Source organism: Betta splendens, chromosome 6, assembly GCF_900634795.4.
Source record: "Betta splendens chromosome 6, fBetSpl5.4, whole genome shotgun sequence".
NCBI lineage: Eukaryota > Metazoa > Chordata > Actinopteri > Anabantiformes > Osphronemidae > Betta > Betta splendens.
In genome coordinates, this window is record NC_040886.2 from 16,669,294 (window position 1) to 16,694,761 (window position 25,468).

Sequence of the window (25,468 nt, forward strand, 5' to 3'; positions counted from 1 at the left end):
CATCACTGTTCCTTAACGGCTGCATACACACGACGCGCACAATAAATTTACTCCAGCGAGACCTGTGGTAGTTACCACCGCACCAAAATCAGCAGCAGCTGAAATATGAAAACCCACAAAATGATACGTACTCCCTGTGCGCTCAGACACTGCTGCCTGCAGCAGCGGGGACACGTCTTTCTCAACAATACTTATTTTGGGTTTGGTGTGACGTCCTCGGCGTCAATTAGCACTCTGTAAACTGCAGCATTAAAGTAGTAAGCGAGCGTTTGCATATTCCTCTTCTTTTATGCCCGTCCGGTTCAGTGGAGCACACTTCTAACGGGCTCATAGGCGGGTAGGGGTCCTCCAGTATAAACTGGGCCGCAGTCTCTAAATCCTCCAGCTAATCATACAGTCACAGATTTGTGTATAACAAGACCGATCCTTCTGACATCCAACACCTCCAATCATCTTCACCACATGAAGCAAGGACGCCATTTAAGCAAACGTCACAACACAAGCTCTCACTACGCACGTGACTGCATGTGGAAAATATCTAAACGTGTACTTTTGAGTGCCACGTCTGCGCTGGTTTGCACTGTGATAATACACAATGTAATATTATTAAAATCACTGCAGGCTTGAGTGTTATGATAAATTATTATAATTTACAGTATAATCCTGTGCAATTAATGCTGATTTGCCTCCACAGTAACTAACTAGTAAAGATTTAGTGTAAATTGAAACAATTTGAACTTCAGATGTTTAAAATGGCACCTTGTCATTAAAATGTATATTGGATTTTAAACCTGACCTGTTTGAACATTGAGAGGTTTTTTGTAATAAAACAGCTGTTTCCAGTCTGTCAATCATGAACATTTTCCTTTTATGAGGATAAACTTACAACATGTGGAGTTTGAACTGTTTGTCTAGTATCAAATATCGTCATGGTTTCTGGGAACCGGCGATGAGACATCTTAAAACCCATTTCTGAGTCCAGATAACGGTTACCACTGCAACGACGGTGAGGTCTGATGACAACCACTCCTGCTCGGTTTCCATCTGATGGAGACGGGGCTGTTCCAGAGACGCTTCCTCGCTTTTAGCGGGTTATATTCAAAATAAAATGACGTGTCGTGTAGGACGCGCCAATGCCAGCGGAGGGGGGCGTCTCCAACTATTTTGTTACAAACACGAATCCGGAGTAAGGAGTCTTTTTCCTGGGTATGTAACAGCTGCTTAAACTAAATAATATTTACATTGTGGCCGCTTTAGCGAGCGAGCCGCGCGCTCTTCCGTTCGCAGAGTGTCTGTGGGTCAGTTGCGCCCTTTGTGTAGTGAAACGTATTGAAGGAGGGTTTTGTGTGTGTCCGTAAACGGGAACAGAATGGCCAAAAACATAACGTGGTTGAAGGCAAAGCCCTCGCCGTCGTCCTTTTGTCCGCCCGTGAACAGCCTGCCGCGGGCTGCGCGCGGAGCGCGAGGCGCCCGCTGTCTGGAAGTCGAAACATTTTGTCTGCAGTGTTGTGTGAGCATGTAACGCTTGTTTGCAAATGGATCGGTAGTGGTGGAGGTGGGGGGGGGGGGTTGTGGTGAGATGGCTTAGACATTTTACTCCCCACTGTTGGAGTAAACAAAGCCTATGATTTGTTAAACGCGCCATCGGGAACGTGGGCTGTTGTCGGCTGCGTTTTTTTGGGACGCGGGGAATGGCGTGGCTCCGCCGCGCCGAGGTTCCCACACGGCGACGCCGTAGTTCCCCGTTCCGTTTGACTTTGGCATTGTTTGGTAAGGGCAGCCGGATCGGCGCTGGCCGCCCGCAGAAAAGGTGCAGCGATCCCCGCACAGGCCCCGCTCCGCCGCGCGCAGGGTCGCTCGCCGCGACCCGCCGCGTTCCGTGCCGCGAGCCCTTTTGTTTGGCGCGTGCAGCCTGCGAATGCCCACGTCGACCGCCGCCGCCACGGGGCTGAGCTGTGTTATTGTGCGGAGCTCCGCGGCGCGCCGTCGGCCGTTTTGCACGCTTTTTCGCAGAACTTGAATTAATTACTTGCGAGAAACGACCGACGTTGCGCTTTGAGCGGCGTCGCGCCGTGTTATGTCACCGGCGAACATGCGCGGATCGCGGTGTGGATTTGTGCAGAAAGCGGCGGAGATAGTGGATCACTGCGTGCGTCTGCAGCCTCCGGTCGCTCCTGAACCCTCTCCCTGGGCTGGAGGGCTGGAGGGAGGGAGGGAGGGAGGAATCCCGGGCTGGGGTTGCAGCTCCGCCTGTCGTGGGCGAGGGTTTATTTTGGAAGTTCCACCTTTTGGGGATTTGTAATGGCGGTTCTGTGCAATCATTGGCTGCAGTGGCTGCTAAGAGGCGGGACACAAGCGTAAAAGCAGAGGCCCTCCTGCAAGGTCACGTGTCGCAGAGCTCCAGGAAGTGGCTATTATGTAGCTACATCATGGATGTATTCACAATACACCATTAATCTGCTACATTTTGCAGCTCTGCTGAGTAGCAACATCTTGTGTAGCATTGCTATGGATGAGCGCTTTGTTGCATAGATTCTTACACATATGTACAATGATGTTTAAAATAAAGTTTAATTACCTACGGCGACAGAGCAGATTGTGTGATGATGCAACATTTTAGTTGAGCAAGCTCTTTTTGCGTCTACCTGGGTTTCTCTGCGTACTCCCACTGCCTTCTACAATGTAAACCAAGCCATTAGGTCAGGTTAAATTGTCTGAAGGTGTGAATGTGTTGTGTGTTGACTGCTGAACCCAGCCTGGGTGTACACGGCCTCTTGTCCATTGACAACTGGTGCTGGCTCGGTCACGCCCACTACCTACTAGGATAATGACTTGGATGCTTATGTTCTGTTTGTTCTGTGGTTGCAAGGCATAAATTGAAAAGGCATAAAAAGACATTTATCATATAATTTATTAGTGCTCTTTGTTTAACCCAAAGCATTTCAGCACAAATTCACTGTTAAATTATTTTTAAGAAGTTGTTAGGTTTTCTATTTAGAAAAATACTTTAAACAAGTTTTAGAGAACAATTTTATGCAAATACTGTAGTTTTGAGTATAAAAGGACACTATAAACATGCATCCACAAAGGCACAGTTTATTTACTTCTATACATTTATCAACTTTCTATTTAATTGGTGAATACAAAACAGAAAACACAGCTATGATGTACCAACTAGTTAACAAAAACACAATCAGAAGAACAATAACTTTTTAAACACAGATCAAGTGAAACATGGATATTAATAATCATTGGACATTTTCTCAATAAGAATAGTTTTTCCACGGTTTTGTCTTATTTCTTATGTCCAGTTTGTGGCACATAAACTTGCAGTATAGTTGCAAAGTGAATTAATTGTTGTATTGTTGTTAATTATTGGGATTTGATTTTTAAATATTCACTCCACTAAATACAAGTATCAAATGCATGAAAGGTAATAAAGCCTTAACAAATATAGATTAAGATGTATCAGCCAGATGGATAATCACCGCAGCAGATGTAGCTCATATCTAACTATACGGTGTAAAATATTAATATAATCCTTATTGGATCGATTCGTATGAATATGTTATGTTGCGGTAAGCGCAGCATTGACGTTTTTGTGATTATTAGTAAGCAGTCTATTATGTGCACAAATATTGTAGTGATAATGTGGCACCAGTAGAGTAATTATAAATGCTGAGCGTGTCCATTGCTTTTGCCTCTGACTTTATGCTGTAATATAACCGGGACGTCTCTCGCTCTCGGCTTTGTCGCGCTTCAACTTAAAATAGGCGTGTTTGGTAACTGTGCTACAAATCCCTGATTGACAGCTCCAGCTCACCAACCAGGCTCTGTGCTCCGCCCTCCTGCGGATCCTCAGAACGAACCGACGAATCGGGTTTGGCGATGGGCGGGGCCACGGGGAAAACACACACCCATCCCCGCTGCTAACCGAACGGAGATTGTTTTCCTCTCTCGGGGAGATTTTTCACTTTGCAGCATTCAGCTTTAGTTGTTTATTTTACGATCACACGTCACTGATAAGTTGCTGTTCCACCTGTACGTCGCTTCTGTATCTTCTTCAATCCGAGGTGCAGCCGTTAATGCACAAATAACAGATTATCAAAGCACCATCTGCGAACTTCTGCTCGCTATTTAGGAGAGAGGTGAGTTCAGCTGAATTCATTCAGCAGGCTAACACGGCTAGCCGTTAGCAGACATTATAAGTGAAATATACAGAAGATCGACGTTTCTTTACTTGCCATGTATTCGTAGCTGGATCTATTGTGGGCAGTTTAATAAATCGATACCAAATTCTTGCTACAATCAGCGTGTTTCATCTTATTGTTAGCTGCATGTGCTCCCCCGCTAGCATCGGACGGTTCTCGGCGTTGGACTACTCATGTTGTTTACATTAGCTAGCTATCTAGCTAGCTAGCAGCTAACTGGCAGCTCACAGCCCCATTCAACAAAGCAGGTTCCAGGCGACTCTATTAAAATTAACACCCACATCGCTTTCAGTGCGAGTTGTCAGTCACAGCGGCGAACAATGGAGAGATTTTGCGCGCTTACCTGCGGGACACGGAGCGTCCTCTGCTGCGCTCCTGCGCCACGCTCTAAATGGCGGGCGGAGGGGCAGCGTCGTGCAGCAAGCCGAGGTCGGCGTTTGCATTGCTAGGCCGTGGAGGGAAGCTTCATGCAGCGGGGCTCGGCTGGCGTGGGGAAAGCATGCGTGCGTCTGCTTGTACGTGACAGTAACGTGAGTGAGCGGAATAACAGGCGGCGGAGCCATGGACGCTGCAGCCCGGCTCGCGTTCGGCTGCGGAGGGTTTTGCTGGTGAACGGCTCCGAGCAGACCGAGCGTCACCCGCACACGGGGTTGACAGTCACCGGAGCCGCCGGTGCTCACTGTTCGGGCTTTGGGACGGTATTGACTCGCCCCACGTCGGGCGCGTAGCTCCGTCCTCCGGGTCGAGCCGCTCGCTGACGCGAGGAGCTCTCGCTGTCTTGAGGAAGTTGTGAATGGCCGCAGCACCTGTTTGTTGCAGCGGTGACGTCGCTTGTCTGCGTCTCATTGGCTGCGGCGGCGAGTTTTACATTCAGTACAGACGCGCGGTTCCCTTTCATGTAGCACTTCGCTGAACCCGGCGAAGGAAAGAAACAAGGTGTGAAGGTTCGCGGACCATTTCACTGGGGACGTGTTGGGAAAGAGGCTTCAACCTTGTTTATGTAATATTTACAGTTCATATGGTCGGTATTGTAACTGTTGGATGACTTTGAAAAAGAAAACATCAAAAATGTTGTTATCACTGTTGTGGTACACTCTGAGCAAGTGTTTGACGTGGTGTTGTACAAATATTAAAACCCAGACACTGACTCAATGGATTCTGACTCCAGCCAGTGTAAACTACAGTCCGCTGCCGTGCTTTATTCCCAGGTCTCTCAGTTCTCACAAGTATGAGGTCATAATGAAGCGGCGACTGGAGGATCAGGAAACGGTTTTTGCGTCCCAGCAGCGACGCCTCGCTGGCAACGCCGAGGCTTTTCAGCATCGTGTCCTGGCCCCGGCTCCGGCTCCAGCTGTGTATGAGGCCGTGCCTGACAACATGCAGCCCACAGCCGGCGTCCAGTACTCTGCCCCCCAGGGCTACCAGGTACGAGCTGTGTATCGGACGGATCAGTCTGTTGGACAGTTGTGTGAACCTTTTTCTTGTAATACTCCAGAATATCTCACTTTTGTGGGTTTTACTAGTTCACATTTAATAGCACGTCATTGCACGTCTCTTTCTGTTACATGCCCTGGTTGATTACATGTTCCTGTTTTTTAGGTTCCTACAGTGGCCCAGAATAGCGGAGGTCATGGCCACACTCCAAGTCCAGCCGTCCACAGTGGGTCTCACCACCACAGCTCAGCGGTCCAAGCGCATGGGCCTTCAGCCATGGCGGGACATGGCCATACAGCCGCTCCGCAAGCGTCGGTGCAGGGCCAGCAACAGTTCCAGAGGCTCAAGGTTAGCGCGGTGCTTTTATTTTGGCAGGCCTGTTTGGAAGATCGGGTTTAGATGTTGATTCATGGTGACTTTATTCTTATTTATCTTTCAAATATGCACTATTTGATCCAAGTCCATCACAGAGACTAGCTGTTCATTTTCAAGAATCTCTTGTTGTGATATGTTTATTGAAAGTACTGAGGCACTGCTCACAGAAATGAGTGAAAAAGTAAAACAAAGCAACAAATCCATGAGATTGACTTACCCCCTTTTTCTCCCGCTAAGGTGGAGGATGCTCTGTCTTACTTGGATCAAGTGAAGCTGCAGTTTGGCAACCAGCCTCAGGTCTACAACGACTTTCTGGACATAATGAAAGAGTTTAAGTCTCAAAGGTGAGGGTCCTTTTGCTGATACCATGAGCCAGTACAAACTGCTGTTTTCAAAAACCAGCGTTGCTTACTTCACTTTGCCTGTTTTGGAATGTCCAGTATTGACACTCCAGGGGTCATCAGCAGAGTGTCACAGTTGTTTAAAGGCCATCCCGACCTCATCATGGGATTCAACACCTTTCTGCCACCGGGCTACAAGATCGAGGTCCAGACAAACGACCTGGTCAACGTGACAACACCGGGTCAGATCCACCACATCTCCCCACATGGCATTTCTGTGCAAAACATCCCTATAACAGGAGCAGCTACCCAGCAGCAAGCACAGTTACCATCTGCAGCAACCACCACTGCTCCACCCCTTGTAACACAGCCCACGCCTCCCAAGATGAGCAAGGTGAGTACAAACTGCACAGTGGGAAGTGACCAACACATCAGGAGAGTAAATAAAAGTTTGATATAGCCCTTTGTGGTGCGGCATGCGCTTTAACATCGATTTAACATCCTCTGTGTTCTCATGTCCTCTTCAGCCCCAGGCCTTAACACCAAGCAGCCAGAGCAATCCGTCCATCCCTGCGTACACTTCTCCTCGCTCTCCTCCAATGCAGCTCCACCCACCAGTGAGCGGGACCCCCACCGGTCCACCCATGCAGAACAACCAGCCTGTTGAGTTCAACCATGCCATAAACTACGTCAACAAGATCAAGAACCGCTTCCAGGGCCAGCCTGACATCTACAAAGCCTTTCTGGAGATCCTTCACACATACCAGGTCAACTTCAAAAGCAAAAATGTTGTTTAAAACATCTCATTGAAACTGCTATTTGTATTTTTAGCTTAATATTTCACCTGTCCTATACAGAAGGAACAACGTAATGCAAAGGAGGCTGGAGGGAACTACACACCTGCACTGACAGAACAGGAGGTCTACGCTCAGGTGGCCAGGCTCTTCAAGAACCAAGAAGACCTGCTCTCAGAGTTTGGGCAGTTTCTCCCTGATGCCAACAGCTCAGTGGTGAGTGCAATCGTGATTCTTCTTCAGTGGGGTTCAACCACAATTGAATCTGTACCTCAGGGTCCACATTCTGAATGTGTTCCCCATAGATGTTAAACAAAACCACAGCTGAGAAGGCAGAGTCGGTGCGCAATGACCATGGTGGCACTGCCAAAAAGCTGCAGCTCAACAACAAACAGAGGCCCAGTCAGAACGGCTGCCAGATCCGACGGCATCCAACCCCAGGGACCACACCGCCCATCAAGGTACAGTAGATGCCAGCAGGCCCACTTTCTGCCGGGGCTGTGTAATGTATTTGTTACTTCACACATGTCTTTGTTGATCTGCTCCGTAATTGTTGTGCCTCTGTGTCTTCGTTGGTATTTGGGTTATGCCACAGAAGAAGCCCAAGCTACTAAACATGAAAGATCCCTCCGTGGCAGATGCCAGCAAGCATGGGGTCGGCACAGAGTCTCTGTTTTTTGAGAAGGTGAGCTTCACCTGTTTGTCTTGATGTTTTAGCTTCACATCCTTTTTATCGATGTGGACGGATCCTAACAAAGATCTGTTACTATTCAAAGGTTCGTAAAGCCTTGCGAAGTGCAGAGGCCTACGACAACTTCCTGCGGTGCCTGGTCATCTTTAATCAGGAGGTGATCTCCAGGGCAGAGTTGGTTCAGCTGGTGCTGCCCTTCTTAGGGTGAGTGGTTTTACATCACACAGATCCATCCAAATATCCCCGATCTGTATTTTCAATATAATTCTGTCCTGCAGAAAATTTCCTGAGCTCTTCAACTGGTTTAAAAACTTTCTGGGATATCGGGAAATGTCTCACATCGAAACCTACCCCAAGGAACGGGCCACTGAAGGTATCGCCATGGAGATTGATTATGCCTCCTGTAAGCGCCTGGGCTCCAGTTACAGAGCCCTGCCCAAAAGCTACCAGCAACCCAAGTGCACTGGCAGAACTCCACTTTGCAAAGAGGTGAGTGTGACATTTAAGGAAAGGTTGCCAATGTTTACATGTAAAGAGGATGGAAATTTTTCAAGCTGGCAAATATTTGCATGAATTGCCTGCTGACAACTGTGTGAAGAAGATAATACAATGATCATTTGACTTCAGCTCCGTGTTATAAGCGTAGAGCCTGAGGGGAATTCATTGTTTTTTCCTGCTGTTTCAGGTCTTGAATGACACCTGGGTCTCTTTCCCCTCCTGGTCTGAGGATTCTACGTTTGTCAGCTCAAAGAAGACTCAGTATGAAGAGCATATCTACAGATGTGAAGATGAACGGTTTGAGGTGAGCAGAAACTAGTTTTATTGCAGTAGATGTTACATTTTGTTTTTCTGGGTATTACTTGTTGTTTGTCCCAATACAAAAAGTTTCCCACTGATCAACAATAAAAAAACAAATATTTAAAAAGCCTGAAATAATTAGTTTTGTGTTTCTCTCCCACAACAGCTGGATGTAGTGCTGGAAACCAATCTGGCAACCATCAGAGTCCTGGAGACAGTACAGCGGAAGCTGTCTCGTATGTCTGCAGAGGAGCAGGCAAAGTTCCGCCTGGACAACACGCTGGGTGGCTCGTCAGAGGTTGTGCACCGCAAAGCCATCCAGAGGATATACGGGGACAAGGCGCCCGACATCATCGATGGCCTGAAGAAAAACCCGGCAGTTTCTGTCCCCATCGTGTTGAAGAGGTGAGGCCAGGGCCTGAATAGAGCTTTCTTGTAGTTTGTGTGTGCTCACAAAAATTATGACCACAGCTTATAAACCCATTAATCCACACAGGAGAGGAAAAGGCATCACTGTGTAGAAGTGGTGCTTCCAAATGTGGCTCTTGGGGATTACACTGTGTTTTTTGGGGTAGAGGCTTCATAGCTGTGGAAAGATTTGTAAAGAAGTTGCTCCTTTAACTGCATTTTAGTTTTCCCTATTGAAATAGAACACGCTGCAGCAGATGTTGATAACGAAGTCAGACGCCAAACGTGACCCTAACTGGGCTTTGCCTGCTCTTTGAACCAGGTTAAAGACGAAGGAGGAAGAGTGGCGGGAAGCGCAGCGAGGTTTCAATAAGATCTGGAGGGAGCAGAACGAGAAGTATTACCTCAAGTCTCTCGACCATCAAGGCATCAACTTCAAGCAGAATGACACCAAAGTGCTTCGATCCAAGTCCTTGCTGAATGAAATCGAAAGCCTCTACGATGAGGTAAATACTTAATACTAATTACTACTCAGTGATGGTAAACGCTAACCGGGCCAGACCTTTCCATCAGGATCACGGCTGCCTTTAAACCACTGAACTGTTTTCTCTCTGCAGCGGCAGGAGCAGGCCTCTGAAGAGGGCGCCACCCCACCCACCGGCCCCCACCTGACGCTGACGTACGACGACAGTCAGATCCTGGAGGATGCAGCGACGCTCATCATCCACCACGTCAAGCGGCAAACCAGCATTCAGAAGGAGGACAAATACAAGATCAAACAGATCATCTACCACTTCATCCCCGACATGCTGTTCTCGCAGCGGGGCGAGCTCTCCGATGTGGAGGAGGAGGAGGAGGAAGAGGAGATGGACCTGGAGGAAGGCGCCTCCAAAAAGCACAACGGCGTCCCCGGCAGCAGGAGTCCTTCCAAGAACAAGTTGTTGTTCGGCAACACGGCGGCGCAGAAGCTGCGCGGGTGCGACGACGCCTACAACCTCTTCTACGTCAACAACAACTGGTACATCTTCCTGCGGCTGCACCAGACGCTGTGCTCGCGCCTGCTCCGGCTGTACGGGCAGGCGGAGCGGCAGATCGAGGAGGAGGTGAGGGAGCGGGACTGGGAGAAGGAGGTGCTGGGACTCAAGAAGGAGAAGAGCGACAACCCAGCCGTCCAGCTGAGGCTGAAGGAGCCCAGTGAGTAACAGCAAACACCCAGAGGCGTCATTCGCTTGTACAAAATACCTGGATTAGCACTGAACTACTCACATAAACCTTCACACAAGCTGCAGCAGTCTGACTTAACCATGCGATTCTTTATCTTTCTCCCCCACAGTGGACATTGAGGTGGAGGATTACTACTCTGCCTTCTTGGAGATGGTTCGGAATCTGCTGGATGGCAATATGGAGGCCTCCCAGTACGAGGACTCACTTAGAGAAATGTTCACCATCCACGCGTACATTGCCTTCACCATGGACAAACTCATCCAAAGCATCGTCCGACAGGTGAGATTGGTTCTCTCCACGACACAGCGTAGGTGATTCTCCTTTTACTCAGCGCCAGTGGTCTCTCTCCCCTGCAGCTTCAGCATATTGTGAGCGACGAGATCTGCGTCCAGGTAACAGACCTTTACCTGGCGGAGAGCTCCAACGGCGCCAGCGGAGGAACTTTGTCCACTCAGTCTACGAGGAGCTCCGCAGAGGCCCTGTACCAGAAGAAGGCTGAGCAGCTCATGTCTGATGAGAACTGCTTCAAGGTAAATTAACGTGTTTCGTTTGGTAAACAAATAACTGTTCGTCTTCCTGCACTTTGCTGCTTTATGTAATTATCAGAACATGGCTCCTTATTACAACAAATTATACTAAATCATACTGAACACAAGCTGGAATATGCTCAAAAATATAATAATAATATAATACATAATTTGCCTTTGGCCTCTTTTTAATTTTACCAGTGTTGTTAAGGATTATTCTTACGACTCGTTATTATTCCTGCACCGTGACAACTTCTCGTACTTTTCCTCAGGTGATGTTTTTGAAAAACCGAGCCAAAGTGCAGCTCACCGTGGAGCTGCTCGACACGGAGGAGGAGAACTCGGACGAGCCCATGGAGGCCGAGGTAAGAAACCACAAACCCCCACAAAGGAGCCTCTCGGGTTTCAGCTTTGAATGGATGGTTAAGCTTCCTTACACACCAGTTGACTCTCTCTGCCCACACGCAGCCTTGTGGTCAGCGACCTGCCAAACTTGATAATTATGCAAACGCCCAAGCATTTTATTACCTTTACATCAAATGTGCTGCAAATTGAAGTTGTCTAGTGAGAAGGTCTACTTTTCCAGCTGGCGTGTACATACTAGTAAACCTTTTTGTTATACTGATGCTAGTAATAGTGTTTATAATCTAATGCTTTTATGTCCTTGTTTTGCATGTACAGCGTTGGTCTGATTACGTCGGACGATACTTAAACACAGATTCCACCACACCTGAACTGAGGGAGCACCTCGCTCAGAAGCCAGTTTTTCTTCCCAGGTTGGTTATCACATCTGTTTGACATCACATGTGCCGTTATCGCTGCTCATGACTTACGTTGGGACTGTCGTCCTGTTTGTCTCCCCACTCGGAACCAGGAATCTGAGGCGGATCCGAAAGTACCACAAGGGCAGAGAGCAACTGGACAAAGAGGCCTACGAGGGAGGCAAGAAGTCCCTCGAGAAGGAGAAGATGGAGTGTATGTTCAAACTCAACTCTTACAAGATGGTGTACGTATTCAAGTCCGAGGACTACATGTACCGACGCACTGCCCTGCTGCGAGCTCACCAGGTAGAATTCTATATGAATCCAAACAAGATTGCTGCATTTCGCGCATGTAAACAGTCACGGACCTCAACCTTGTTTCCCGCAGTCACACGAGAGAGTGAGCACGCGGCTGCACAAGCGCTTTCAGGCCTGGGTGGACGCGTGGGCGAAGGAGCACGTCAGCCGGGACATGCTCGCCGAGACCAACAAGTGGCTGATGGGCGAAGGGCGCGACGGCCTGTTACCCTGCACCACCAGCCGCAACGCCGAGATCCTCCACTTCATGAACATCAACAAGTACCGCGTCAAGTACGGGCCGCCCAGCAAGGCTCCGTAGCTGAGGGGAAAAGAGAGAGACTGATTCCTGAGGGCGTTTGGTCCGATGTTAGCCAGGAGACAGGTCAGGAGCAGAGGTAGGAGCGAGGGCTTATTAACATGTTTTTAAGGCCGAGGTGGGAGCACAGTAAGTGAGCTACCGTGTATGTTGCACCCAGGGCGGCAGGGTTGATGATTTTACCAGCGTTTTTAGCTGGGCCCACTTTTTCGCAGGGCCTTTGGTGCCAAAACTTAGGAATGGTCGTGTTCCGGTCGCAGACCTGAGTTCTTACCAGCACTCGGAGCCACGTCTCAAACAAACCTTTCAAGCCTTTCTGGTCAGGGCTTCGCAACGTGAACGATGAGCCTGTGAGCGATAGAGTGGTGCTTTTTGTACTTTATCACAACTGAGCTTCAGTTCCACTTTTGACTGATCTTTGTGTCTGAAGCCATCAGAGTGGGAGCTCCATCGAAGTCACTCATACAGGGATTTATTTATGGTAGTGTTACGCTACAGTATCCATGGGGGAACAGTTTGGGGGACAAGTGCACTTATTTAGTAAGAGGAAAATGTTTCAAGTATTTTTGTTTCCTGGAAGGTTCAGGAGCTCAGTGTCGTCTGAGAGATCTGGTTCAGACATTCCTGTGTTAAGGCCAAATCACGACTATGTACCTATCACTAGACGGAAGGGGGGTCACAGCTCCCCTTCCACACCACATGGCAGCATTATTAGAAACTGTGCCTGAGCTCCAAACAGTATTGTCGGGTCGACATCCAAAAGCACTGTTGCATCTAATGTACAAACAAAACGTGGAGAAATGAGCCTCACAGCACTGTTTGGTCTCAGAGTGTAAAATTGTATAGCTTGTGAATGTCAGATACTGACATGTATTCCAGTGTACGTGTGACGTGTGTATATATATATATTATATATAGTTCTATTAACACAAATGATCCTTGCCGCCCTGGAAGTCAACCTTTTTAAAATGCCCTCCGCCAATACACCAGCTTGTACACACATGCACACACACACACACACTCACACACATAATCACACACTCACACACGTCGCATTCTAGGAGGCCGGTCCATGTTGTAAATACCCTGTAAATAATCTCAGACTTTTTATGACAGATGTGTGTTGTTGTGCTAGTTATACTTTCCAAGCTTACTGTGGACTTTAGTGATAAATGGCTAAAGTTAGTATGTATATGAAAAAGACAAATGCAAGACCATTTATTACGGTTTTTACCAAAGGGAGTTGATTATAAAAATAGCCGTTTCCCCCCTTTGTGCGTTCCTTTATGTCTTTTCTTTTTATTTTCTGTAGTAAAACATGGACAAGTAGAAATGTATCCAGGTCTTTCAGTTTGTATTTGAAAAAGACTTTTGTTTTTCTTCTGACTGTGACGTTTGGTTGGCAAAAATCACTGCCCTCCCTCTTTTCACAACCGACACCGTCCGTGGTGACGGTGGGACTCGCTTTCAAAGTTCATTCTTCACAGCGATGGACTTCAACACCGTCTCACCGTGTGATGCACGTTCCCTGCCTGGATAGATTTCTGCTGCCGACATCACCCCACACCGTATTTTTGATAATGGAAGAAGTCACATGAGCATGTCTTTAGTCCCTTTATTTAGACATTATTTAAAGTAATAATAAAAACAACATTTGTAGCCTATGGAGCTCTCTGAGTGGAGTGTTTGTTCATTCCTGTCTTTATATAATTGAAGAGATGGAGTGTGGTACGACCACATGGTACAGATGATGAATCATACAACATCCATGAAATGCATGTGGATGTGGTTTTCCTTCACGCCCTGCAGAGGGAGCTCTCGCGCTGCCAGTGATGAACAGCTCACTCGGCTTCCACATGGATAAATGGAAGCCGAGCTCTTGGTTCTGACAGCTTCATGGTTTTAAATTACAAGTGTCGCTCAGAATTTGACAAGATTAAACAAATGTCTAGAAATCAGTTTTACTTTCGCTGATGGCATCAAATCGTGAGAAACCTTTCTAACTGTGCTTCAGCTCTTTAATGGCTGCATTCGATGGAAGCTTCCACCTCGTGACGCAAAGTGTGAACAGACTCTTTAAAGCCAGGCTTTGTCCTCCAAGCACCACTTACCTGCAGCTTTCAGACTCTTTCAACAGAACACATGCTTTTCCAGGAGGCCTGCAGGCTCTGCTGGCGGCGCCGGCCCGGGTCCTCGAGCAGAACCGGCTGGAGAGCTGCTTTTGCTGCTTTTGCTGCTTTTGCTTCTGCACCAAAGCTCTTCTGCGTGACTGCTTCCTTGGAGTGCACACTCCTGAACTCCCAGCAGCATTCAGCGCCCTTGTGTTGGCGCTTCCGCAACTTCTGACTCAGTGAGCGGAGCTATTGTCACAACGACAGAGCCGATATTGTCCTGCTGCACGGAGGCCACGGCTTCACAATGCACGGCAATTAATTCAGCGGGCGACCACATAGACCGTGGTCTTTACTGCTGCGTGTGGAGCGGAGGGGTCACTCAGTAACAGCGCTTTGAGCAGCCACAAACACTGGTCCTGCGTTTCTCCACAGGCCACGAGCAGCGTTTGAATGACAGAAGACGTCCGCAGCAAAGCTGGATGAAGGAAGATGATCCAAAACGTTGTTTGGGAAAGTATTTTTGGAAGGCGTTATTTAAAGGCCATCAGATTCAAAGAATGAGAAGCAAAAGACAGAGCAGCTATTAATAAGTCATCATCTCAACTACCTGATGCATCCAGAGGTGTGTGTGTGTGTGTGTGTGTGTGTGTGTGTGTGTGTGTGTGTGTGTGTGTGTGTGTGTGTGTGTGTGTGTGTGTGTGTGTGTGTGTGTGTGTGTGTGTGTGTGTGTGAACCCTGCAGGCTCTTCTTCTGTCTAAAAGGATTAATGAAGTCAGGCTCTTACATAACTGACGCTCAGCTCCAGCGAAAAAAACAGCAACTCCCCTCTGAGCAGCCGTTTTAACCATTTAACAGCTGCTTTAAGACGGACGGCCACGGGACCTGGTGCCTGAAGCGCTGTTCTAATGCTGCTTTGGTTTCAAACTGAAATTATCATTGAAAAGGAAAGTGACTCATTTAGTTTTACCGGTGAAGCTGCAGCAGCGATGGTCATTAACAAACAACTGCGTGTCTGAAAAGGGTCCAGTCGTTTTCCCCTAAACAGAACAAAATCACAGCCACATCAGTGCGACCCGATACTTGAAACCGGAATTCCCCCTAATTAGTCTTATTGTGTCTGTGTGAGAGTCCAAAGCCTTTTTCAGCCTCAGCGTTCACTTAGAGCGGAGTTAAAGTGGAACGTCTACTCCAGAGCACTCACGGCGGCGCCGCTGTTTGGAGCGTTTGGACCAGAGCGGGGGCCCCTTCCCCAAAAGCACAACAAGCCCTTTATTGAGCTGCTCCATGTGAGCAGCGGCCCGTCATTAAAGCAGCGTCGCAGCAGGCGCGGGCCGGGCCGGGCCCCGGTTCCCGGGTCATTGGGGTGCGCTCAGGAGGAAACTCATCCTTTCAGGGCCGAGCGGGTCAGAAAGCAGGGCTGGAGGCCGGGATCCAGAGCCGGGAAGCGGCGCCGGGCCGCTGGGTGAGCGTTGAAAGGACGACCTTTGAATCCCTGGCAGCTGTGAAGGACAGAGACTGATTCGCTTCTTGTTTCTGATGTCGTGCCACTTTCTCGCCTTTTCCACCACAAACGGGGCTGAAGCCGACGCTGGGACCGGGACCGGGACCACTGAAGCCGCTGTGCGTTTGTTGGCTCGGCCCACGGACTCAGGACAGAGACCGCTCCTCTGAAGAGCTTGATATATATATATATATATATATATATATATATATATATATATATATATATATAAAAGAAAAGCAAAAGGAGCTGGTCTCAGCCCAGGATGAGGCTGGATAACTCACAAATATCCACCAAGCAACACAGGAGTCAATGAAGGCCAGAACTATGTCAATCAAATATATGTAGACTCCACCTCAGGGCGCTGGAAACAACCCAGGTTTCAAATGATTCAAACAACAGCAAGAGCAAAAACGAGGCTTTTGTTCTTTGTTCCATCTTTTATTGTCATTAAACACACTTGGTCTTATTCAATGCAAACAACGACTAAGTCCTAAATAAACACTGGAGTTGAATTGGACACTGAAGTTCCCGGCTACTGAAAAGCTGACATAGATTCACTACGACTGAGCCGGTTACAGCAGACTGATGCTGAAGGCTCATGACACTTGTTAATATATTAGCATGACAGACATGATGAGTGCTGTTGGGCTTGTGGTTCTACTGGGGTTCTGCTGCGTCCCGGCGCCGACCTTCATTCCCGGACGTAAACCCGCGTGCACACGACGTCGTCCGCCCCAAAGACCTGCAGGAAACGGACACGTGGTAACGAGCTGCATTCACAGGAGGCTGTTGAATGGAGACGTCACGAGGGCGGCTTCCTGTCACATGTGGTGCGGTTCATCACACACACTCTGCATTGTTTAACTGTCTATCAAGCTGCAGCGATAGTCTTATTAATGGATGATGACATCTGACAGGCCTCGTCATGAATCATAACGCGGCTCAGGTCACGCTGCAGCTCAGAGGACGCGGCCAAATGAAACTAACGCCTCCTCTGAATGAAGGAACGAGTCCCATCAGCTGCAGCTTTTGATTTAATCCCGGGCCGATTTAGCTTGAAGAGTCTCCAGATCAAAGCAGTTAAGTGGATCATGCAAATGCTATGGAAATGTGTCCCACTTCCAGCGCGAACCGTCGCAGACAATCGCACCTTTCACCGTCTCCGGTCCTGATCCGCTCGTTGTCTCCAATCGCTGGGTCGTCTGCGAGCCTGGAGGCTTTTTGGACGCGGGTGTCTGATTTAGATTCAGACAGTGAGTCTTTTGCTTTTTGCAGATGCTGATGCAAAGAATAGAGACTGTGACTCATCCTTCTAGGACCACTGCTTTTTCTTTGTATTAATGTTGATCAAATGGCTGCATTCACGTCTACTTGTTTTTTATATGTGGCACCACTGGTGCCTGGTTCTTTGCTCACTGCTCAGCTCGCGCCCGTGGTGGTTCCGCTGTCAGAGCAGCTGCTTCACTAGAACTAGGTCAGCCGTCTCCTGTCAGCGACCCGTCAGCGCCCGTGGGCCGCTGGGTGCCGGTGTGAAGGCGTGAGACGAGCGCCGTCACCTCAGCGCCTCAGTGAGTGCTGGCGTCCGCGTCCCAGAGGGCAGCGGGGCTGCAGCGCCAGCGCCGGGTCGGGCCCCGCATGCACCAGGAAGCGCTTTAAGAGCCCGGCTCCTCTGAGGAGCTGCACCGAAGACGCCGCTCGACCCGATTCCTTCCAGTATGTGCCTCTGGCTTGTAAATGAGTGTTTGCTCATTTCCTTTCCAGCAGCTCGTTGTTTTTTCTAGCCGGCAACAAAGCCGAGCGTGGGAGTGCTGAACCCAGAGCGAGCCGGGCTCGTCCGGGCCGTTTGGCTCGAGCTGCTCCCCTGCAGTGCTCAAGGGGCTCTCAACCCACTGACTCCTGCCCGTATTAATCTGGGTAAATACAGGGGTATTACTGCGATGTCAGCGCAGCAGCTCCCCTTCTTCTCCCTTCACATCTCTCAGCGGGGCGGATGAAAGCTGGGCTCCTTGGGAACCGGCCTCGCTCTCTCGCTCGCTCGCTCGCTCGCTCTCTCGCTCTCTCGCCTCCTTTGTGGATGAGTCTCCAGGGCGACTTCATACACTCCCCGCCGCGTGCTAAACTAACCGCTTCTCAAACTGAGGCCTTTTCAACTCCATCTTATGCATCCAGTGTAGGTTGAGAACAAGTAAGAGTGGGAAGAATCAAACCATGAGCTCGATCCTTTATGATTCAGTCATGCAAAGACCTACTGAGGAGATTGATGTTCTTTTTGAGCATTTATCAGTAACGTGATGAATCACCGCTGTGCGCTCACCAGTACGAGCTCATCGCCGCTCAGCTCCCGGGTCCAGTAGGTCTTGGGGCCGTCGCCGTCCACCAGAGTCTGCTTACAGTAGATTTTGTTCTCTGACTCCCAGGTGGCGAAGCTCTGGAGGAGGCGAGAAAGGTACTGGTTAAGGTGTGTGTGTGTGTGTGTGAGTGTGTGTGAGTGTGTGTATGTGTGTGTGTGTGTGTGTGTGTGTGTGTGTGTGTGTGTGTGTGTGTGTGTGTGTGTGTGTGTGTGTGTGTGTGTGTGTGTGTGTGTGTGTGTGTGTGTGTGATATCTGGTTGGAGTCTGGATGGATGATGAAGTCATAGTTTGGTGATAATAGAGGTCCACTTATACTCAATGCTAAATCCTCTTTGCGCTTGGAGTAATATTTAAAATGACTTCAACAGGATTAGTCAGACTCTGACTTCAGGCCTAATTTGAGAGAAATGAGAGACTTATGGATTCATAGCGGATCAGGATCTGGTGACCTGAGGGCCAGAACCTGTTCCAGTGGACAGGAAGTGATCATCCTGCTCCACTGGCCTGAACCTCCCTCGCCTCATATTAAACTTACAGAATGTTTTTATATTCTGTTCTTTGTGAGACCTTCTTTTAATAACGTTATAATTTGTTTATTATGACAAGGCGTTGGTTTAAACAGAAACACATGGGTTCATCTCCAGTTCATGTTTATGTGCTGACACATGAACGTTTTATTTATTTATTTATTATAATCTTTATAATATGTTAAAATGATTTTCAGAAATCCTTAATGTGTGCTGCTGCTCGTAGATGAGGGGTTTTCTTATTAATGGAACTGTGCATTTGGTGCAGCAGCAGCAGCTGCTCGGAGGCAAATGTTCATCAGCTTATCAAAGGTAAGGAAGTGGTGGTGGGTCCCAGCGGGTCCCAGCGGGTCCCAGCGGGTCCCAGCGGGTCGGGTCCACGGCTCCGTGTCTGCCAGGCTGAGCAGCAGGACGCCGCTCTTCTTTCTAATAAACCCAGAACCCAGACACTTGGGCCCCGGCTCCACTGCGCCTCTCGCTTAGATGGATTCTGTCTGCACTTGAACCCACCGTCATGTTCTCACGCGTCCTCCTCCTGAGCCCTTTATCCTGCACGTCCTGCTTTTTTCCCACTTGTTCACGTTTTGGAGAGACTGCAGCTTCTCAGACAAACACTAACGTCCTGTTTTACTGGATTTCAGAACCGAGCCCGAAATAACAGCTCAACCTCCTCTTGGATTCGTGTTTGATCACATCATCTCAGGGTTTGAAAATGTGGAGGACAGTTCACATAATCAGCTCATTCAACAGCAAGCACTTGTTACAAGCATCTTAACTACACAATATTTTGTGTAGTTTGGAGCCAACGTTCCACTCAATTATTACTGATAAATTCTAATTAATCATATGTTCCATTTCCAATCACCTTCACTTTTTTTACTAACATACAGCTCATCCGTCTTCTACCGTCATCCGTTTTTCACTTACTCACTGCTGTCCTGGTACTTGAGTGGGATCAAAGGTCTGTCTCCATAGCAACCGGCCGGGTGTCAAAACTCGGTTTCTCTAAGTGCTGATTCTACCTGATATAAACTTCCATCTTTCTAGATCGTGACCCTGACTCCACATTAAAACTGTCTGTGACTGTGTCTGTTCACACCTCACTCTCTCCTGCAGGAAGTGAGAAGTGGCCGTGTGACGTCACGGCGCTGGCGCTGCCTAACCTCGGGGCTGTGTTAATGGGCCGTCTGCTCTTGGCCAGGCACAGACCAGCGTGTAATCCCTTTAACCAGAGGCTCCACCTGAGACTGGGCCAACACCCCGCGTGCCCTCGCCCTCTGGCACACGAGCCTCCAGCAGGTCCAGCTCAGTGTCAGTGTGACGGGACGACACATATGGAGATATTCTTCCCAACAAATATAGACGCAGTATTTAGAAGTGAAAAGCGATGACAACAGTATATTCACTGGGTTCCAACCTGATATTCGCAGGTTATTTCCGCGACGACAAGGCTCAAACCCAAACAACTGGAAATGACAACGCTGGGGTGGAAACGGCAGCGTGCTCCAGGGCACAGACAGAGGACGGATCCAAACTGGGTCAGGTCTGAGCCGCCTGCTCCCAAACCACGGCGGACGAGGGGAAGTGGAGAAGGATGCCCGCACAGACACGAGCTCTTCCTCTCAGGCTGCTTCATTGGAATGAATGCTCCACAGAATCATTTGCACTGTTCCGTATAGAAATAAATGCTTCGTCGTCTACTGATCTCCCAGCAGTTGGAGAAGGTGGAGGCTGCGCTGTGGCTGTCACCCTGGATCTGCTCTGCAATAGACCTGCAGTCTGTGCATGACCCAGCCACGCTAGCAGACCTGCAGTCTGTGCATGACCCAGCCACGCTAGCAGACCTGCAGTCTGTGCATGACCCAGCCACGCTAGCAGGCCTGCAGTCTGTGCATGACCCAGCCACGCTAGCAGACCTGCAGTCTGTGCATGACCCAGCCATGCTAGCAGGCCTGCAGTCTGTGCATGACCCAGCCACGCTAGCAGACCTGCAGTCTGTGCATGACCCAGCCACGCTAGCAGACCTGCAGTCTGTGCATGACCCAGCCACGCTAGCAGACCTGCAGTCTGTGCATGACCCAGCCACGCTAGCAGACCTGCAGTCTGTGCATGACCCAGCCACGCTAGCAGACCTGCAGTCTGTGCATGACCCAGCCACGCTAGCAGACCTGCAGTCTGTGCATGACCCAGCCATGCTAGCAGGCTGCTATAGGAAGCACCGTTACCCAGCTCATGGGCCGTGTTGCTTCAGATCCATCATTCTGACCAAAAAGGAGGAATGAGCCTTGGACTCTTCTTATTAAAACAAATATTTGCTTCAGTCTGTGGGACCATGTTGATGCATTTATGCTCAGGTTTTGGTCTCTTACAACTTCTGAGGGAAATGTCTCAGACTGTAAATACCTTCAACCAACATTTGCTGCAGAGCAGGTGCATTAAGAGTTTTAACTTAGAATGAAGCTGAAGGTCATATTGCAAAGTAGATGTTATTTTTAAACTGAATCAACGTGAGTTAATTGGTGAATGAATTTTTGTTGAGCTGAAACCCACTGATGTTGTTTTCCTGTAAATCTGAGCCGGTGTTTTTCTGTCCTGCTCAGATCGGTTTCTCAGCAGAGGACGATAAACAGATGCTGCTGATTCCCAGCCACATGCATTTTAGCAGGATTGGTTATGAGATACAGCAGAAAGAATGAGCTGAATGATGCTCTAACTACTGCGGGATGTGAGAAACTCCCCTCAGGGCCTGAGGACGTTCAAAGAGAAACCCGCACCACCTCAGGCTCCCTTGAATCCAGCTGCACAGCCCTGAGGCGTGAGCCTGTGTTGGTTTTAACAGCGACGTGGAGCCAGAGCGGCTCGTCCTGCTGTGATGTCAGTGCACACGGCTCATTTTCAGCTGACTGGAGTGTGTGTTGAAGCCTCTCATCCTCTACCTTGCACTTGCGTCCATCCACCGTCTCCTCGTCGAACTCCTCCCCGATGTGGAAGTTGATCTCGGTGGTGCGCACGCTGGTGGACGTCTTGATGTAGAACTGCTCTCCGTCCTGGCGGATCTCCACGTGCGGGTTGGAGGCGGCGGCCACGGCCACCTTCCTCAGCATGGCGTTCACTCCTGACGGGTACAAACCACGAGGCGTGAAACAGCGGCCAAACTGACCTCCACTGTTGCTTTTCTGTTATTCTGCTCTCACGGCTGCTTGGGTTCGTCCGTGCGTGAGTGATTAAATGTGAAACTAGATTTTAGACAGAGCCATAAATGCTTTGTGGCTCCGACTGAAGCCTCTAGGAACTGGAAGGCACTAAAGCCTGAGTGAAGGATTGTTGAGACCTGAGATGCTCTGAGGGCGTCTCCTCTTGTCTGACTCTTGCAGAGGCGGTGATGCTGCGCTGCTGTGGCATCGCCCTGTCTGACTCTGCAGGGCCATCTGGCTCCAGGTGCTGCCAAAGGCCCAGCATCTGCTGCCTCCCTGCCCTCTGCCACCAGCAGAACTATTCTAACACACAAAGCTCAAACCCTTCAAACAAACCTGGCAGCATCTCTGCATCTACAAATAAGAAAAATCCCCCAGATTCTCCAAAACCTCATGGTTTCCCCTGGAGAACTCCAAGCACTGGAGGATGTTCATGTGCGTGCACGCGACCCCACCCATGATCTGAGCCATGTGTTTTTATAGCATTAAATATGCATGAGCACGAGTGAGACGAGCAGTCTGTCCTTCTGCTCGAACCAACTGGAGCCTGAACCGAGGAGGGTCTCAATAAACACGCATGGGTCTGAGTGGACCAGTTCTCAGCCTCGTCGGGTCCGGCCTCACTTTTACAGCTGAGACAAAAGCAGTTTGAGGTTCTGAAGACGTGCTGCCACATTCATCCTGTTTACTGCTGCTCTGATGCGCCCGCTTGTCGGTTCTGTGTCACTGGTTGGTTTTGAACTCAACTTGCCCTGTTGGTGCTGAAAAATGACCCGTTCACGTCTAAAGGCGCTCATTGTGAGCGAGTCTGGAGCCGCCGCGTCCTGGAGAGCAGCTGAAGCCGCTCCCCGTTCTCACAGGGGGGACTTCTCCCTAAAGATGCCGACATTGTTCTAAAGACGCCCGGCCTGTGTCGGTGGTCCCGGCGTGACGAAACACTGCCACACAATTGACTGACCCAGTTAAACTGGTCCCCATCGACAACCATCACAATCAACAGTTAAGACCAAGAAGAGTGAAAGCGAGAGAAGACAGAACCCCCCTGGCATCGCTAATGCATGCCCTACTTAAACGCTTAACATGAATAATGTTGTGCCCCCTCCCCTATTCATGCAACAATACCACGTTTGTTTCATATCTCCTGTAAAGCCGAGGGGTTTCCCTGCAGCAGCATCTCCCGTAGATCTGCCTCCTTTTGCCAGGGACTTTTCTCCACACAATACGACGGTGTTGGACGTCAGCCACATCTTTCCCAAAGGACAAGAAAAGGCTTTTTCTACGTGGACATGATGGATGGAGGGACAGTCAGCCTCACGCAGAGATGGGGGGGGGCGGACCAGACTTACCCAGGACTTTGAGAAGTTCATCGAAATTCTCGCTCCTCTTCATCTTCCAGGTGCCGGCGAAGTTGGCCATGTCTGCTGAGGATGAGGCGAGGGCTCGTGTCTGGTGGCGCTCTGATGTCTCTGACTCGTCTCCGCGTCCGCCGTCCCTGTGCTCAGCCTCTGCTCCCGTCTGGCTCCTTATTTCTCCCGCTCCGCTGCTGCAGCTCGGTGGCGGCTGCAGCCTCCCCTGGAGCTCTTTTATAGCCGCCGTCTTTAGTGGGAGTCAGAGGAGTCCCTCCCACTGAACGCTGGGAGCCAGAGCACAGCAGAGAACACTGACGCGTCTGAATCCTCTGGAGACTGAGGCCAAAAAACTCATTCTTTAAAGTGTATTTATAGAGCTTGTGTTTGTATGAAAATATAGCAGCAAAATGTCTCAACTAAGCTTTTTAGAAATATTTAATGATCTGCCTCTATTTTACTGTGCACTGTTGACACTGTTCCTTTCAGTAACTTGTGTTTGCAGCATTTTGTCAGTGACCATTTTATTAGGTACACCTGTGCATCAGAAAAGATCTCCATTATCAACATTTCCTTTGGATTTGATCTTGAGAACATTAACGTCTTCACCCCAGAATAAATAAATAAACATGAGATGAGATTAGATGAAACTTCCTCTGTTGCTCTTCTAATTATAACATAAATGTAATAAAGCACAATTATTACATAATGCACTGTTTTCATCCTGTGTACTGTTTCTCTAATAAAGCATCAATATAACCTTGTTTATTAGTAATATTGCTCTAAGCAGCAATCAACAAGAACAACTTTATTGACAATATTAGTTAATGTTATTATTTCAATTTATTATCAGATCAATGTTATTGACAGGATCAACAAGTTACACAACACACAGGCCTCCGATGTTGTTCTGCTACTGTTAATGGTCAGATATATAATCCTGTCTCATACTCTATTTCTAAAGTAGGTTCCTCCAAAGACGCTTCCAGCAGCATTTAAATACTCAAACCCTCTTAAAATCACACACCTCAGCTTAAAAGTTGCTGCTTTTTCTGACTTTTTTATGGATAACTCATTTTTATTTCCATCCTCCACTCAGGCCACACTGGATCATTTTACATAAGGCACCAACGCTTAAACACAAAGCTGTCTTGCAGATAGTTTCCACAGTCACAGCCTCTCACAGATGCAGAGTTCAGCTGTCATAACAGCAAATGAATGAACTGTGGCTGTCTGAGCATTTATTCTCAGAGGAAATACATTTAGAAATTAAGTATTGGATTTATCCATATTTCATCAATAATTAATAGTGTCATCATTAATTTATAGTGTCATCAGTTTATTGGGTACAGCTTTATTGGTCAGATTTGGAAATCAGTCAACCTATTTGTAGCAGATCTGCCTGAACTGATGAACATCTGCTTGAAATAGTGTTTTTTTAATTGTAATGGGCAAAATTAGTTTTGGTATCTGAAATTTACATTTGTGAGCAAAGAATTTAACATATAATATAATGTTCAACATCTCATTTCTAAAGTAGACATTTGCAAGTCCAACAATGTTTTTTCTTACTTAAACCCTGTGACCAAATATTAACTCTCAGGACGTTTTGTTTCAGATCTCACACACTGACTTTCAGCACAAATGATTCTGCAGGAAAAGTGTGGTCTAATTACCAGAATTATGAGTGGCCTTAAAAAAGAACACAACATCAGACAATCTCCTTCTCCCTGGTTTAAATAGGACATCTCTCATCTTCTTCACTCAGGTCCTGAGCTGTCAGGAGATTCACACTGATCCTGTTTCAGCTGCACTTCAGCAGTTATTTAAAACACACTGGGTGCATTTTCTTACCCCTGCTTCTCTTGAAACTGTATCTTCACAATTGGTTTTGAGACTGTGGAGCTCAGACTGCAGTTGAGGCACCTGTCAAAATGTCAGGATGTTTTTCTGTTTACTCTTCACATTCTGGTTCGCTTTCCTCTGTGTACTTTACTGACTTACAGTAACTTTCCTTTCCACTGATTGGGTGTAAGTGAGTGCACAAATTTGTTAACACCAGATCACCAGAGAGGGTAAATAATGTTTTAATAAAATAATGTGTTGTTCTCCTAAAAATGCAAACAATTAGGTTTGCTGAATAACTAGAATGATTAGGTTCACAATAAAATACAGTTCCGTTAAATTTCTACCGTTTCACTGTCACAGTCGTTTTACTTGCTGTACCTTCGCGTTCCGCTGGTGGCGGTAGTG

At 48.3% G+C, this 25,468-nt stretch overlaps 2 protein-coding genes across 4 annotated transcripts; one reads left to right on the plus strand and one right to left on the minus strand.

Annotated features, from left to right (window-relative positions):
* The first annotated feature begins 1,053 nt into the window (after positions 1-1,053).
* Positions 1,054-13,848, plus strand: sin3aa (SIN3 transcription regulator family member Aa). Of its 3 annotated transcripts, none has more exons than XM_029154048.3 (21): positions 1,054-1,206; positions 5,420-5,636; positions 5,811-5,993; positions 6,258-6,364; positions 6,461-6,755; positions 6,889-7,128; positions 7,219-7,371; positions 7,461-7,616; positions 7,751-7,840; positions 7,932-8,050; positions 8,125-8,335; positions 8,532-8,648; positions 8,811-9,049; positions 9,375-9,558; positions 9,670-10,246; positions 10,386-10,555; positions 10,633-10,806; positions 11,076-11,168; positions 11,485-11,579; positions 11,678-11,870; positions 11,953-13,848. In XM_029154048.3, exons 1-21 carry the CDS (start codon positions 1,109-1,111, stop codon positions 12,181-12,183), a joined length of 3,942 nt encoding a protein of 1,313 aa, XP_029009881.2. In that variant the 5' UTR covers positions 1,054-1,108; the 3' UTR covers positions 12,184-13,848. The 3 variants fall into 3 exon arrangements, with proteins under 3 accessions (XP_029009881.2, XP_040927177.2, XP_029009880.1); XM_041071243.2 differs by having other exon boundaries at positions 7,754-7,840; XM_029154047.3 differs by lacking the exon at positions 1,054-1,206 and adding an exon at positions 2,261-4,148.
* A 2,367-nt stretch (positions 13,849-16,215) lies between these two features.
* Positions 16,216-23,442, minus strand: crabp1a (cellular retinoic acid binding protein 1a). The gene is made up of 4 exons (XM_029154760.3): positions 23,216-23,442; positions 21,612-21,790; positions 18,113-18,226; positions 16,216-16,540 (listed from the first exon to the last, which is right to left on the minus strand). Exons 1-4 carry the CDS (start codon positions 23,283-23,285, stop codon positions 16,490-16,492), a joined length of 414 nt encoding a protein of 137 aa, XP_029010593.1. The 5' UTR covers positions 23,286-23,442; the 3' UTR covers positions 16,216-16,489.
* Between the last annotated feature and the right edge of the window lie 2,026 nt (positions 23,443-25,468).